This window comes from Urocitellus parryii, chromosome 3, assembly GCF_045843805.1.
Source record: "Urocitellus parryii isolate mUroPar1 chromosome 3, mUroPar1.hap1, whole genome shotgun sequence".
Lineage (NCBI taxonomy): Eukaryota > Metazoa > Chordata > Mammalia > Rodentia > Sciuridae > Urocitellus > Urocitellus parryii.
In genome coordinates, this window is record NC_135533.1 from 37433349 (window position 1) to 37451404 (window position 18056).

Genomic DNA, 18056 nt, shown 5'->3' on the forward strand with positions numbered 1-18056 from the left:
TTTTTATACATTCTTTGTATGTAAGTAAACTAACATTTGATGTCCAGTTATTGCATATGATTTATCATCTTCTACACAGAAGAATTATGAGACCCTAGAATATTTTTCTCTCTTGTTTTCCATATCCCCCAAATTTTCAGGTTTATCCATTCACTCTTTCTTAATTTTAATTTTTTTCTGAAAGCCAACATTTTATTCCTAACCCCTGCAAAAAAAAGCAATTTTATCCAAAACACAGTTTACTACCTTTACAGTTTTTAAAGTCCATTTTTCTCTTAACTGTAAAATAGTTCCTTTATTGCTGAACTGAATTTGGAAACGTCTTCCCAAGGGGCAAAATAAACTCGAGGAACTTTCTGATCTTATTGAGTAATGGCTTGAGTACTATTCACAGTTGTGACTATGTCATTTATTACATGCTTCTGAATTTAGATAACTCTTTACTTTTTATGAAAAGGGTGAGTTTTTAAAAATATTTTGGCTTCCTGGATCGTATTGTCTCTTGTAGTTATTCAACTCTACCTTGTATCTTGAAATCAGCCATAGGAAATGCAAAGAAATGAATGAAGCTGTTTTCAAATAACACTTTAATGACAAAACAATAGCAGACTGCAGGCTGGATTTACTAACCTCTGGTCCAGACAAATAATTTGATAGAATCCATGCAATAAGTATTTATATCTTTAGAACCACAGAATAGTAAAGTAAGATGAAATGGTAATGGTCATATTTTAATTCATATGGTGTCATTTTCAGTGCAAGCAAGGAAACAGTAATTTAAAGTCAAAAGCATTTAAGTTAAATTATTTAGAATAAAAGGAATGTTTAAAGACCCTACACATGTGAATAGGCTAGAGGAAAAAGAAATCTACTAATGGTAAAATGAAATAACCACTTCTCCTCAAATATATAATAAATCTTAAAGACCTAAGTTTTTCATATGACTTCATCCAACTACTTTATGCAAATGTTGCTCAAATTTCTTCTGCTATCTATAGCTACATTTATGCATTTTTAAATGCATACTTAGATTTTTCCACTTGGCTACCCTGCCATGGCCACAAATGCAAAATATAAAAAGTATACTTTCCAAAATTGGCTCTACTTTCAGGTCTAAGAATTTTCACCAATCAAGTTATTCTCAAGCTGAAAATATTGGAGTTAAAGAATCATGTTCTACTTTGACTCTTATTTCTATAATTCCTTGTATTACCTGCCACTAAGTCCTAAAAGTACTTTCTACTATCTTAAGTCCAAAATTAATTGTGTTTTGCCCATTTCTGTACTGTGGTTCCAGTGGGAGTCTCTGTTACTGCAACCTTGCACGGCTCCAATGACATAGTCACTGACATCCAGGCCCCTGTGTCTTATCTTCCTAATTTATTCTGTACATGTTGACAGATGAAACACCACTTTCATCAGGTCTTTGCTCCTACCACTTATTGGACAAGGTCTAAAATACTGATCCTGACATTTATAGCTCTCCATAAAATTGCCCCAGGATCCAGATCCCATCTTGGGAGCTTCAATCTATCCCCTATTCTGAGAACTTATTTATTGTTTTCCTTACTTTCTATGCTTAGCTGGTAGAGTTCATCTCATTTTCTTTTCTTTTTCTCTTTTCTACTCATTTTAACAAGATGGTGCAAGTGAAGTCCTAGCCCATTCTTTAAGTCTTTTCTTAGGTCTTCAGTGTCAAATGATTGGTTTGGTAGTTGTTCAGTTTTAACCTTAACTCCTACTTGTTGAATGAGGAGTGACTTCATTTCCCTAAGAAAGCTCCTGGTTTGAAACCTTTACCCTTTCATAACACTCATGATTCTTTCTGCACAGCCTTCAGAATGCAATCACAGAGAATGAGTAGCTGAATTAGAGTCTGACATACTGGAGAGGGCAGGGGTGTGGAGTCTGCAGTCTCTGCTGATTGATGGTTACTGTGCAATTATTTTAGTCATTAAAAAAACAGCACCAGGTTTGTTTGTTTGTTTGTTGTCTCTGATGATAAAAGGACAAAGTTGAAAACAGGGAGACTCTGGCAGGTTGATCATGCAAAATTCTGAAAACAGCCATAAACATTAAAGCAAGAAAATTTTGCCTTCTTGCCATTAGCAAAATCTACTTCTCTCCATTTCATGTTATGCAGAAATGAAAGCTCTAAGAAAAACAAATTTCTGACTAATGAAATAATAACAGCAACAACAAACAGGTGATCTTTGCATGAAAGTTAAAGAAATTCATTGAGTATATTTTTGTGGAAATTGCTTGTTATAGTGGAACTTTCACTTCTCAGCCTAGAAACTATAAGACCACGGAGATAGAGTAAGCAGTCTGACAAGTATGCCAACATTAAAAAGTACTGTTTAACAGGCGGGTGGACCAATGGTACAGAATAGAGGACACAGAAACCAACCCACAAAACTACAACTTTCTTATATTTGATAAAGGGGCTAAAAGCATGCAATGGAGGAAGGATAGCATCTTCAACAAATGGTGCTAGGAAAACTGGAAATCCATATGCAACAAAATGAAACTGAATCCCTTTCTCTCGCCATGCACAAAAGTTAACTCAAAATGGATCAAGGAGCTTGATATCAAATCAGAGACACGGCATCTGATAGAAGAAAAAGTTGGCTATGACCTACATACTGTGGGGTCAGGCTCCAAATTCTTCAATAGGACACCCATAGCACAAGAGTTAACATCTAGAATCAACAAATGGGACTTACTCAAACTAAAAAGTTTTTTTCTCAGCAAAAGAAACAATAAGAGAGGTAAATAGGGAGCCTACATCATGGGAACAAATCTTTACTCCTCACACTTCAGATAGAGCCCTAATAACCAGAATATACAAAGAACTCAAAAAATTAGACAATAAGATAACAAATAACCCAATCAACAAATGGGCCAAGGACCTGAACAGACACTTCTCAGAGGAGGACATACAATCAATCAACAAGTACATGGAAAAATGCTCACCATCTCTAGCAGTCAGAGAAATGCAAATCAAAACCACCCTAAGATACCATCTCACTCCAGTAAGATTGGCAGCCATTATGAAGTCAAACAACAACAAGTGCTGGTGAGGATGTGGGGAAAAGGGTACACTTGTACATTGTTGGTGGGACTGCAAATTGGTGCAGCCAATTTGGATAGCAGTATGGAGATTTCTTGGAAAGCTGGGAATGGAACCACCATTTGACCCAGCTATTCCCCTTCTCGGTCTATTCCCTAAAGACCTAAAAGAGCATGCTACAGGGACTCTGCTACATTGATGTTCATAGCAGCACAATTCACAATAGCAAGACTGTGGAAGCAACCTAGATGCCCTTCAATAGACGAATGGATAAAAAAATGTGGCATTTATACACAATGGAGTATTACTCTGCATTAAAAAATGACAAAGTCATAGAATTTGGAGGGAAATGGATGGCATTAGAGCAGATTATGCTAAGTGAAGCTAGCCAAGCCCTAAAAAACAAAGGCCAAATGTCTTCTTTGATATAAGGAGAGTAACTAAGAATAGACTAGGGGAGAAGAGCACGAGAAGAAGACCAACATTAAACAAGGATGAGAGGTGGGAGGGAAAGGGAGAGAGAAGGGAAATTGCATGGAAATGGAAGGAGACCCTCAGGGTTATACAAAATTACATACAAGAGGAAGTGAGGGGAAAGGGAAAAATAATACAAGGGGGCGGAATGAATTACAGTAGAGGGGGTAGAGAGAGAAGAGGAGAGGGGAGGGGAGGGAGGGGAGGGGGGATAGCAGAGGATAGGAAAGGCAGCAGAATACAACAGACATGAGTATGTCAATATGTAAATCAATGGAAGTGTAACTGATGTGATTCTGCAATCTGTATATGGGGTAAAAATGGGAGTTCATAACCCACTTGAATCAAAGTGTGAAATATGATATATCAAGAACTATGTAATGTTTTGAAAAACCAATAATAAAAAAAAAAGTACTGTTTAAGGACAGGCGGAGGAAGAGGGACCAGTAATAGAAAACCAAAGAAAGAAATGCAAGAAAGCAGCACGGAAAAAGTCAAAGACCTTCTCCATAGAGGGAGTGAGTAAGAGTACTAGATACAACAAAGCAGGCACCCAGAATAGGAATGAACCGAGGTTTTCAGATGTGGAAATAAAAACATCAACAATTGTCATAGAAAAAATAATTTTTTGGCCCAGGCTGAGTGTCAAAAAACCAAAAATTAATATTGTTGCTTTCATGCCCTATGCCATATTGTGCACATTCATCAGGGCTATAAACTTACAGTGAGGGGTAAGGAGTTTCCATTTAATGAAGACAATAGGTAGCCAGTGCAGTAAGGCTTAAAACTCAAAGAGAGGAAATGAATCATCCAAGGTTGTGCAGCTTTGAAGTAACAGTTTAGAACTGAAGATGTTTTCACACTTGCACTGCCTCTACCATATCTTATATTTCCTACAGTGGAAGTCTGTAAAAATACTTCCTCTATATTACCTAATTTAATTTCACCCTCTGATCTCTGGCCATTACTTTGTGCACAGATGATAGGATGAAAATGGGAATAACCCCAAAAGATCATTTGAGCCAAATATCTCTTCTTTTTTTTCCATCTAATTAAACTGAGATAAGCAAAACTCATTTTTGGAAGAGAACTGAAACTAAACCTTGTTTCCTGATCACGAACTCATGCCTCTTTTTGTTATAAACTATGTAAAACCATAAATGTACGTAAACATAGGCTCCATTCAAGAAGGATTTAGTACTGCATGATAAGAAAAGCTTACATCAGTTTCTTGAAGAATAATCTGAAATGAGAATGACTTTCAATTATATATATTTAAGGGATTTTTTTTTTTTACCAAATTTGGTGGTAGAAGACACACAAATTAAACTATGCAAATAAAATCCTAAAAATCACTAGGTAGTCAGTATTGTTTATAAAAATTTTTATATTTCAAGCAAAGACTTCTAAATTTATATTTATATTTCAAGTGAAGATTATGTTTCTTTTCCTTTCCAAAATGAAGTAACTGTTCTCAAAAGAAAAATCAAGTTTTTCTAGTTCTAAAGGAAGTTGGGGTCCCAAATAAAGTTAGAACAAATTGAAATTCAGTTCTGTATGTTCAGACTACTATCATCATGAAAAAAAAGTATCAATGAGGAAACAAAATATATCTTTATAAGTTAAAAAAAGTAAATGCACATTCAATTGCATATTAAGCTACACTGTAAGTACATAGCAGGAACTGTATGCTATGAATTCAAAAATCACAAACTCTCTAAAGACTGAATTTGCTACATGTCAACATGTTCCAAAGCTTAAAATTTAACTATTTCCTATAAAATGTAGTAAATAATTGTAGCAAGTGTGAAAATTTTTCATCATTAATTTCTGTAATATTCCATATAATATAGCAGTGTAGGTCAATTTAAGTTCTCATATTGCAGGTTTTGAGTAAACAAATCTCTCATTTAAAAACCAGTACCAAATATGCTTAGGATCATGGATAGCCATGACAATGGTAGGGATGTCATTGCTGAGAACTTCTGGGAAAGATATCTAGTTGTAGTACATTGCACAAATGTACACATACACCTATATGATGTATATAGGCAAGCATGTATGTGAACTTTATGAATTGTTAAGGTGGGAAGTAATGTGGAATAATTTGATATAAAAACTACCACCATCACCACTACCAAAAACAACAACAACAATAACAACAAATAAACAAACCAAGCTTCAATGTACTACTATCTTTGCCATAACCAAAAGTTTGGTCTGATCTTCTTCCAGGTACCAATTAGGGTAAAATTCAGTAGTTATGGGCTAACACCAAAGAAAAAAATTTAAACAGAGAAGTTCCTTGGTGTTGGCAATGTGTAGAATGGTGTCATAGTGAAAAATGCATCACTATGGATATTGGAGAAATGAAAAGCAAATCAACTGCAGAGTAGGGCCTCTCACCTCTTGCCTGTCGACCAGGCCCACAGCCTTCCTGTGCTCCAGGGATGTCCTGTTGTATGCTCCAAGGGACTAACTGGCATCTGCGCCATTTGTGAGTCTTCCATCTATGAATAAAGAATAGAAGTTCAGTGAAGAAGGAAAATCACAGAGAGCAGCAAAATAAATGACTTTGACCATTGTAAATAGGAGGTTTGCAACTATGATCAGTCCTATCTAAGTGTAATGTATATATTTGTTAAGTCATTAAATATAAATATATTTTATGGTATTGAAGACAAGAGTATTTCATTGCCAATTCTATAGAAATGGACTCTGCAGAGAGCTATAAAGGGCATTTAGACTTTTTAATTATTCAGACTGCCAAGAGGTGCACCACCTAGTACCAGAAGTGTATTCCGTTTAAGTAAGTTGTGTTTATTTGCATTCAAGTTATGAAACTGCATTCGGGTCATGAGTCTTTTGTATAATGCTCTTTTGACTACAGTACTCCAGGAGTAGTTCAACAACTGAAATTTTAATGTGCTTTTACAAAAACCAGTTTCAAAAATGATTAAGTTTGTGCTACTAGTTGACAATGTTCATGATGTGAATATACAGGTAGACTATTTGTCATCTCAGAAAGACAGATGTATTAAGATGGAAAATATGCCATAAATTTCCATTTAAATTATTATTTGTTCCATTAATTGATGCCACAGTATTTCACTTGTTGTCAGGATTGCAATTGTGTACTACATCAAGTTTCAATTAGAAACTTTAAGTCTGAATAGCAAGGAATCCAAATTTCTCTAATAAATTATCAAGTTGATATAGAGCTTCAATAACCACAGTTTTCTTTGGGATGATCACAGATGCACTGAGCAGACATTTTACTGGCATCATTGACATAGCAATGTCATTTCCTGAGCCAGAATACCACTGCTTATGAGAAACAGGTGCTCTTTGGAGCCAGGGGAAAAATGCTTAGGCTATTCTCCTACGTGAAATAGAAACGGCTTCCTAAAGCATATGTGTTTCATAATTATTAACCACTTCTTTGCATTTCAAATACTTTATATCAACCTAAGACATTTCCCCTAACCACTGGAGCTAATAACACAGATGGGAAATTTACACAAGCATTTGCCTCCTAGGAGATAATTTCAGAAGTGGAGCAGCTCCACTCCATAGAGACAGGAATGGCAGCTACAGCCATAAACATCCCAAACTGCATTGAGTCTGAAGAAGAAGCAGTGTTGGCTTCCTTTCTACCCTGTCTGGAAGCATATGGACTGGAAGTCCTTCTGAGGGCGTCCCTTGCTTTGGTTTTTCTCTATTACCTGTAGCTCTGACACACTTGAGGGGCCTCGCAGGCCTTCTCTTCATAGAGAGGATCCGTGCAGTCCCGGCCTCCATTGGCTGGCAGCTGAATAATGACCCGAAGCCGAGACTGCTTCCTGACTCCCAAGTCACCTGGAATGAGGCAGCTTTTTAACCTTTGTACTTTTGCATGGATAAAAGAGTCTCCAACCACTCTGTGAGAAGAAATTGTATTGTCTAAGCCACCTGTGCTTTGACATCCCCGAATGAGAGGCCTCAGCCAGTCCAATCAATTCTCCCAAAGACCATTTATATTGAAAAGCCAATTAATTTCCATTTTAAAATTTGAAGAATGAAGAAAAGTTCCTCAGTCTTCCTAATATGCAGAGTAATTGCTCTTTTGTATATTTCTGTCCTCTTGAGAAACATGACAGATCTAATTAAATTATTTTCTTCTACCTTAAGTTTATTTTCATGCCATTTCACGTAGCCTTGTTTACCACATGGGACTCATACACACATAATGAATCTTCCGTAGGAGGACACATTCAATGTTATAATGTGAAATTTTATTTCTTTGTTATTCACTTAATTTGAAATGCATAACTTGTAAATTATCCCGGTCATTTAGTATTCATGTTAAACAGACAAAGATCTTCAATTCAGGTCACATTCTAAACATCAGGCTCTAAGTAGTGAAATGAAAGTGAGGTCCTGGAGGCAGATATTTTTAGAGAAGCAGTCAGAAACTGCAATAATTACTGTAAGTAAATAACTCCAAATTATGTTTTAAAAATGGAAAAAGTTAAGATTTACCTTCAACAAAGCTATCCATTTGACAGTATTATTGATGAAAGGATGTTCAACATCTTAAAAATTAGAAACAGATGGATAGGATTTGCCAATTTTAATAAAACATATTTCAATATATAATTTATATACCTCTTAAGGATGAACAGTCACTGATACAGTTCACTTACAAAAGAAGTCCCTTAGGCATTATGTTGTTAGATAACATAATTTCCTGATGCATATACATTCTTTTGTGAGAACATGAAATATTTGCTTCATAGATATTTGCTACAGGGGAATTTTAAAGGTTAACAGCCCCCAACAAAGTTTAATCAGAAGTGAAATGAAATATTTGTAGTCATTGTGATTGTAAAAAAAAAAATGCAGTTTGACAATTAAACTTTCCCACAATGGACTGTCCTCTCTCCTGAAGTCAAGATGTCCCTTAACATGGTCAGGCCAACTGACTCCAACCATTATTAGAGAGGATGCATGCACTGCATGGAAGAGTGGACCAGATCAGTGATTCCTGAATGTCTGACTATACAGAAGAACCTGTCTTAAAACAACAGCAATACAAACAACAGATTTCTGGGCCTATGCCTATAACTATTAAGTCTGATTTTTTTAAAAAGTTTTCCAAGAAATGGTGATGAAGAATCAGGTTTGGAATCTCCTGGAAGACGACCTTGTCTGTCTTGTCCCAATTTAAGATTCTGGGTTCACATGCAACTATTTAGGATTACTCCCACTGTGGGGGAAAAGCTGTACTATTAATGATTATATTAAACTATTTTAATGAATAATTGGAATACTATAAGTAATGGAGTAGGGAATTGGGAGCTGGAAATATTGGCAATAGAGAATTAAATTATTTGAAATAGTGTCATGGGCTTTTTATTGTAACAATACTAGTTTGTATGCCAGCTCTGACTTTTATATGTTTAATATGATTTATTCAGGGAAAATCTAAGAAATGTCAATAGGAATTTAAATAAATTGCTAATGTAGTCTTCATCTACTGTACTGTCCAAGTGTCTCCTATTTGAAGACCAGGTGATAATTTCCTCTAATAATTAAAAGCTAGAAAAGAATTTTGTTTCCCTTGATAATCTGCTAAGAATCCATTATGTTTCTATTTTTCACTTTGGTCATGAGAATCTCAGAGCTAATTTTCTCAATTGCAAGGGCTTACCTTAACTGGATTTTCTCATGGAATCTTTCTCTTCCTGTCCCCTTCACTCCTCCCCCAGTCCCTACCTGGCTTTACCCTTCTTTTCTAATTTGTATTATTTTTTCTTGTGTCTGATGTTTAGGATCTATCTTTAATCTTTGTGATAGTACAAGCACTAAGTGACCATTCTCATCATCTGTTCAGCACTGGCAGAAGGATGGAGTTATTTTTATTATTTTAACAGGAAAAAAGAGAAAAAAGGCACAAATAGTCTTTAGTTTTCAAAGTGGTCAAGATTCTTCAAGGAAGCCCTCCCCAACCCTTCTCAACATGCATAGAATTTAGACATGGGATTATGACCAAGGGATCCCTGAATAGGAGGGGACAATGCGCTCAGCACAGAAGCTCCTACTCATTCACTGCTTAGATGTTACCTCATACATAGAGATGGCTGTTTCAATTTTGGAAGCAGCGACCAAATGTTAGTGTTTTGATTCTGTTTTGTTTTCTACTTGCAAAAACAAAAATATGACCTACTGTACAACTCTGAAATATTCTTCTAAGTGCCTTCTTATCACCAACCTCAAGGTTTTACACAAAAAGACTCTGACTATTCTTTTTACATCCTTAACTGATTCCTCAATATCAATTTATTTATTATTATAAAAAGCTCAGATTCCTTACCCTGTGCAGCCCACAATATAGAGATTGTGATCTGATTAAAGTGGAATGCTTCAAAGCCACAGTACACAGAGAGGAAGTTTAGTGGGGTTACACAGGAAGTGTCATGACATCCATGCTTCTACCCAGTGTGTGGGGAGGTCTGTGTCTTCTCAGGTTACAGTTATAAATAAATCACTTCCGACTCAAAGTAATCGCACTATAGGTCTCAGTCAGGTTATGGAGGTTTCAGATCAGAGCCCAGAAAAAGGGAGAGCCATAACACACATTAAATAAGAAAAATGGAAAGGTCTTGCTTTCACAGTTTTCTGTATGTATTTATTCCCAATTTATGATGTGCAGTTAATATATGTATAGAGTTTCCATTCATCTTTGTGTTTTAGTACATACAACAGTAATCATACACAGTAGTGTTTAATAAATATTTGCAGAAAGAGCAAACACATTTATTTCACATTTTTAACCAGAATATTAATATCTTTTATTTCTAGATAGAAATTTAATTCCCTTAATGTAATAAAGGGTATATTAAGTATGTGCCTTGAGGATTAACCAAAAATCAAAAATATTTCCCTCCATAGGAAATATGAAAATATAAAGAATATGAAAGGCAACTGCCTGTTGTGTTTATACTTGAAAATACCTATCTAGGATAGGAATAGAAGAAACTAATTATGTGATGATAGAGGACACAGATTCAGAGGGTACACAATTTCTAACAGTCATGGCATTTTTTAGATATCTTAAGACATTCAAGGCATATTTTAACACAGAAATTACTAGAATGAAGGATTTAAAGGTCAGGTAAAACAGATTCATTAAGCTAGAAGTGGGAATAATAGCTGGTTGGAGTGGCATAGTGACAGGAAATTCAAAGGGTACTGTTTCATGTAAGAAGCAAAATATAAAGACAGTTTTCAGATCTTTGGGAGTAATTCTAGTGTATGATTGATTCACGGGATGAGGTATCTAGGTTTCAAGGCAATACATGCAATGAGAAATAAGAAAGGTGTAAACAGAATTTGTGCAACCAAATATATTATTTGATCAAAAGTACTTATTTTATTTTAAGAGTCAAGTTATAAATAATTTGTACACAGAAATTATTTCTACTTTCAAAGGCCCTTTGTGAAAATTTATGAAAAAAAGTTAAAAGTTAACAAATGCTGGTTTGAGTATCATACTACATTCTATTCAATACTGATCTTTATCAGCATTGATTTTTCAGGCATGTCTTGGGAGAGAACTGAATCACATTTCAAGTAACTCTATTTGTTCTTCTTGGAATCCTAAAACTATTATGTTTTACTTTCTGCAAAACTATAGTGTAATTTTATCTCTTTTAAATGATTTTACAAAGGAGAGTAGCTCCACATTTTAACAAGCTCAAAACTTTTATAAAATTTAGACCTAACCTGCAGAATTAAATTAAAAAATCCCCACCTTAATTTTTTTTATTGTTATTACCTATCCTTGAACACTCAACTTTGTTCAGCATTTTTTAAAGTGTGGAAGTCAGTGTGACTTCAGGAACTTTTGCATTATTCCCATTTCTTACCAAATAATGGAAAAATTAACTTCATGCCATTGCTTTACTTTCTGCACAACAACAAAAGACTATCTTTCTATAATGCCGTTGTCTCCTTATGCTCAGATATAGCACTCTGCAGGCAAAACAGAAAATGCTTTTTCAGGACCATAAAAGTTCTTGGCACTGTCATCCAATAATCAACTCTTTCATCACCCATAGAATTAAAAAAAAATTCCTCCATGCACAATTAGAGTTATTCTTTTTAAATCTAAATGACTAGGTTTAGGGTTTCAGAAAATTTTTTGTTTTAGGAGACTGAGAATAGAGTTGTCAAATAAAGCAGGCAGGGCTGATCTCCTGTTCCTAGGGAGATGACCTTGGCTAGCCAAATATAACTCCACCTTTCATAAAAACTCTTGCTTCCTTACAAGCAGATTTCCTGAGTTGGCTCTTGCACTCCTTGTCCAAAGGAAATCCAGGGCAGATTAGTCTCCAAGGGACACCATGAATTTCTGCTTACAGCAGTTAACCTCATCCCTGAAGAGACCAGCCCAACTGAACTCATTATGTGTCACATGACCACAAGAAATGGACCCTCTGCAGCCCCCTAGTCATTTCATCATTTCCCAGACCCACCACACTATCTACATGCTAATCTGATACAAGTTCTCATTCCATCCTCTCACCCTTCCATTACTGCATCCATTGGGATACCTGGTCTCTCATCTTCAATCTCTTCTTGGAAAGTTGCTTTCACATTCTTTGCCAGTGGAAACTGTTCCAGCTATTTCCTCTTCTTTTATCATCCTTTTACCTTTAAGAATCTCCAACTCCTCTAAGCTCCTGACAGCTATCCAGCTTGTGGCTGTTGCCTTGAGATACTTGGTTAGTTGGTGACTTTAGAATATCCTTCACTGTAATCCTTTCTCTTCCACTTCTGTCCTCATTTTGGGGTCTTTTATATCTACATGACTTACTCCATTTAAGGCCCTGGACTCTAAATTATTATACCTCCTCATATTCAATCAATTTCTCTTGTATCTTATGTCAGTTATTCACTCCACTATTCATCCCTTGACATAATTATGATCAGTAACTATATAGTCTCATCTTTGAACATTTAACTTTCTGACCATTCCTCCCCACCTTCCAATTTGACTACTTTAATTCTTTTCGTACTAAAATTTTCAAACTCACTGAGATTGCTATTCATTTTCCCTATTACATTTTCACAATCTAGTCACATCTTCATGACTTCACTTCCATCCTGACTCAAGTTAGTTTTCATTCTTCATTACTATTTTAAGTACTCTTTACAAACACTTTTGACTTTTGACTCTGTTCTCTCTCCCTTTCTTGAACTGTACTGGGAAAGCCCTAACTAATCAAAAGTAATTATTTTCCCACTGTTTTCTGTACCAAGGCAGCTGAATATGGCTGGAGAAACTGACAACTGTGTTGAGATATCTCTTCCCATATATGACTGAATGAGCACTGACGTTTAAAAATTCTACCACATATTACAAAGTTGCCTATTTTTTCCCTTTCAAAAATGATAACACTTCTTTTTTCTCAATCCCTTTCCCTTCACTTGATCCTTGAGGTCAGTAGATAATCTTCCTTTGTACTCATTGAGAGATTAGAAGAATAATTCTGTGCCTTGTCTTTCCCATACCACTAGGATGCAAGTTTCCTAAGAGCAAGAATATTAGGTTCCTCTGGATTGCTAATTCCTTATATTTAAAATCACCCTTGGAACATTGTATTTTCTTGAAAACTGTTGTAGAATTAAAAAAAAATGATTGCTTCAAATTATATATGTGATCTTTAAGGAGGCAATGGAGCTTTTAAAAATAATTTGTAGCTGGGCATGTTTGTGCACACCTGTAATCCCAGCAACTCTGGACTCTGATGCAGGAGGATCACACTTTACCAAGACTCTTGGTAATAACTATTTTTTTTTTTTTAAAAAGGACAGGGAATGTTGCTCAGTGGTAAAGCTTCCTTGTCCCTTCTACAATTACTACTACTACTACTACTACTACTACTACTACTACTGTTAATGTTACTAACAACAACAACAACAACAATAAAAATCAGTAAATTTATCAGCAAATTTCCAATGAATAACTGGTTAAAAATTTTGATCCATAAGTTTTATTATTATCTAAATTATTTTCCCACATATATCTAATTAAACTTCTCAGAAAGATTGCATTCAGCATGCCAAATTAAAACATTTACCAGATGATAACCACACACAGGCTGCTGTGCCTTTCCTATACGAGCCTGTAATCATGATGGGATAGATGGCAGATAATATATTAATTAAATGGTGGCTAAAGAATAGAGAGCTTTACCATGGATTAGTTCATTTGAGCCATGGAATGACTTACAGGTTTTATAACCAAGGCTTGGAGGACTATAGTATTTTGTCTATGGTAATCTGGCTACCAAGTGGCCAAGCCAGGTGTTCAAACCAGATCTGCTGATTCAAAGTTCACTTGTTCTGTAATATCATGAAGTCAAATACTCATTTCTGTGTCCAAAAATAGAAAGTTATGTTCTGCTGTGTATCAGAGTAAGTTCAATTCACTCTTCCATTAGTTGCTTCCATTCTCCTTTCTAATTTCACATAAGCACTTTCCCCAAAACACTCTCTCTCTAAAAACACTGTACTTTTTACATGGTCACCTGGGAATTTCCTGATGCCCCCATGCTTGGAATTTATGTGGTTCCTCTTTCAAAAAGATCTCATACCTCCCTTTCAATAATATTTTCCCTAGTATTTGCTCTCACAATGATTGGAAACTTTCCCTTCCTTAGAGTTGTTTGACCACTAAATCTTGTTATTGAATCACACAAGCTCTACATTATCTGGTCTATATAGAAGAGTACTACATTTCAAATGAAATCCAAAGTTTCCTTTAAGTCAGGGACTATTTTCTTTATAAGACCATTTTTTGTTTTAATTATAAACAGTATTAAATGATTCAATAAGTATTCATGTATACATGTAAAAATGAGTAATTATTTAGTTAACAAATTTATAGCATTCACTATTTATTTATTTGTTCAGTTTACTGAAAATGTTTTTTAAAAGTCCATTATTTGAGTTGTCACATTTTAACACATAATTTTTTAATATTATTAATGATCAAACAGAAAGGAGGAAATCATGTTCTTTTTACTATGAAATCCACAAATTTAGAGTTTATGCTAATTGAATTTTAATTATAGTATTTTTATGAATATAATATTGTATTTTTATATTTTACTTTTATTTACAGACACTTAGAGACACATATAATATATAATAAAAGAAGTTTCAAGAACTTACAGGGAACAGGACTATAGCACAGTAGTAGCACCCTGGTCTGGTATGCACAAGGCTCTTGTGTAACAGACAAACAAATACAAAACCAGTCTCACAGAAAAAAGTTAATAGGCTATTAAAATAGCTCCAATTAAGGTTTAGAGATGAGAAAAGTTTACCTGATTCCTTTTTTCTTTGTGTGTGGGAGAGTATCAGGGATTGAACTCAGGGACACTAGACCACTGAGCCACATCCCCAGCCCTATTTTGTATTTTATTTAGAGACAGGGTCTCACTGAGTTGCCTAGCACCTCACTTTTGCTGAGGCTGGCTTTGAACTCAGGATCCTCCTGCCTCATCCTCCTGAGCCACTGGGATTATAGACATGCACCACCGAACCTGGCCTGATTCCCTATTTTTATGAGTGATTATTCAAGAATCAATTTAATGGAAAATTTATTTTTTTAACTTTATTTCCTTAAAATGCTTTCGAAGAGATCAACTTCATTTGAAAGTACTTTACATTATACAAGGACCTATCCAACATAAGGAAAAGACAGGCTTTTCTTACTTTCAAAAATTTCACTTAAAATTTATGTTAAATTATTAATCATTTGGTTATAAATATGACATGTTTTGAAATTCTAAGTAACTTATACTAAAGCAAAACAAAAAAGTGAAAAAACATTAAGAATAAAATTTATAAGTACATTAATTCTATATGATAACTTTTTCACCACCCTGATGTATAAGCGACAATTAACACAGACATACTAACCTATATGAAAGCATAATGCTCTTGCTGGTTGTGACCAAGCAAAAGAACATCATATGTTATTTAGATTTGAATAAAAGAATATAAAGGAATAAGAAGAAAATTGGAAAAAATGTCAGACAATCACATTGTTTTATTAGTAAGCTTATGTCATTAACATTTTTCCAAGCTAATACCTTCCTTTTTCCTCAAAAGCTGCATAGGTTCTCAAGACTTTTAAAATAAAAAAAATTCTTAGTCTTGCTCAGTTTGATATTTAAGGCTATTTGATAGAATAAACATAAAAACAAAAGAGACTTATGTGTCAACTTTATGAAATGCTAATCATATTGTAAAAATAATCCAGTATTAAATTTATATGCTCTAAAGGATTAAATAACTTTTTGTCAGTTAGATACTTGTTAATTGCATTTCTTTAGTGAGTCGAGAAGCATAGATAAAACACAAACATAAAAGGAATTTAAGAAACATTAGCTCTGTCTGTTGGGAGAGCAAAATAAGAAATAGGAGACAGTGTCATTTGTGACACTGAGAGAAAATTTGCTCAGTCATTACAGAAGTCACCTGGAGTATTCTGATACCTTCCCCAGCAGCAATGAGAAAAGCCTCTGTTCTCCAAGGTAAGGAAAAAACTATCAAAGGATCTGCCATGACACGAAAGAGACTTTGTAAGTCATGAAAGCAAAACCAACCTAAACTGAGAACAAATGCTCATCTTGTAAATACCTCATGGCACATTAAGCATTGGCAGAGAAACAATTTGGCCAATTTTCTCTTCCTTTATTTCCAATCTTGGAGCCACATAATTCAATCTGTAGCAAATCCAGTCTCATGCTATTTCTTGCTAGTAAGTAGGTTGGAAGCCATGTGTACTGATAAGATCACTGTATATTATTTTTAGAATCTGGAAGACCAGTATACATACTTTTAGAATTAAGTAAAATCAAATATTATTAATACAATAAAATCTAGAATGCTTTTACTTTGATCTATATCATAAAATTTCAAGTCAGTTTTTGGTATAAAACTCATTTGTCTGGTACTCTAATGCAATACATTTCCAGAGGAAAACCAAAATGTTATGGCATTCATGCCAAACCAGGACTATAACAGCCCTCTGTAAGGAAACAGGAGAGGGTATTATTTGTGACACGGAAAGAAAATTTGCTCAGTTATTTGCATAAGTCACCCAGAGGGTATTGATATCTTTCCCAGCAGTAAAGAGAAAAGACCCACAAACAAGACTTGGTCAGAAGAATCTGGAAGTTCTGTTGAATGCATTTTTCTAAGGAAAAAGCTGAAGAAACTCTGCAGACCATACCTTCTCTACAGGAGGAGGGGCATGGTGTCCAGTCACTATATGGTGTTACAATACAGTCTTTCCTACAAGGAAGCAGACAAGGCCTCACGGTTTCAGGCCGAAGGCTTTCAGGACATCTAGAAAAAGAAAAGAGAAATTATTAGGGCTCCACAGTAAGCCAGATGACTTAACTTTAGAATTTTCACTGCCAAAATTGTCAAATCACCATCAGTCTGTATTATTTAACTTCTGACAGCCTTTCTACTTTTGTCAAGAACCATTTAACTCAGTTAATTATTTCAAATTGTATTTCAGTAAAACTTTTTAAGACAGAATGTGTAGATTTCAGGGTAGCACCTGTGCTACCTAGAATCAAATATAACAATTCTATGTTCTCCCGTTATAATAATCTCTCCATCAATAAATATGTGTTTTCTTTCATGCTTTATAAAAAATTTTGTAGGAATTCAGGTGACCAATTTAAGGATCCAATTTTATATCTCTCTATAATTAAATAGGTTTTGTGCCTATTATGAATTTCCAAGTTATTCTATATTTCTTTTTTACAAAATATGCATACCTTTAAACAAATTTATAATAAAGTATATTCTTTACACAGTTCATGCTCAAAAACAATATTGTATTAACAGTAATATATTTTATAATAAATAATAAAATAAAAATTCATAAACCATTATTTTTCCTGGTTTCATTTACTGTATTGATTTTTATTTTCTCTTCCATTTTGTACCTAGTTTTAGAGATTTAAATATTTTTAATTTTTTATAAGCTAAAATATCTTTTCTGGAACAAAAAGTGACTATAGATAAAATAAAAAGTCAATAAAAATAAATTGGTAATCAGTAACAAAGAAGATTTTAAAGTATCCTTTGTGGGAGATGTTTTCAGAACTGAACTATAAGTGAAAAAAAATCAACACCATTAACCTAATTTCTTTATAGCATTCTACAGACATTTTATTTTTTATATATCTGACAATATTTATCTAAAAACCTTTCAAATACATAAATATCATGCTTTATTCAATTGTATAGATATATGTTCTTTCTTACTTTAAAATAGTTAGGCTTATTTGGAAGTGGATTTTAAAAATATATAGTATTCAATATTTCAAAAAACTAATCTCTCTGGTTTACATTGAGGGTAATTTTGGATTTTCCTCATTACAATGACTATTCAAAGTCATGGACAACAAGAAATTTAAGTGTGGAACAT

At 34.3% G+C, this 18056-nt stretch overlaps 1 protein-coding gene across 1 annotated transcript in view; it reads right to left on the minus strand.

Moving 5' to 3' along the window:
• Thsd7a (thrombospondin type 1 domain containing 7A) overlaps positions 1 to 18056 on the minus strand; it is a 395412-nt gene that overhangs the window by 63051 nt on the left and 314305 nt on the right. Inside the window, exons 9-11 of the mRNA XM_026397260.2 lie at positions 16842 to 16957; positions 7273 to 7405; positions 5954 to 6057 (exon numbers count right to left, since the gene is read on the minus strand). Of these exons, the coding sequence (XP_026253045.2) occupies positions 5954 to 6057; positions 7273 to 7405; positions 16842 to 16957 (353 nt within the window). The remainder of the gene's footprint in view (positions 1 to 5953; positions 6058 to 7272; positions 7406 to 16841; positions 16958 to 18056) is intronic.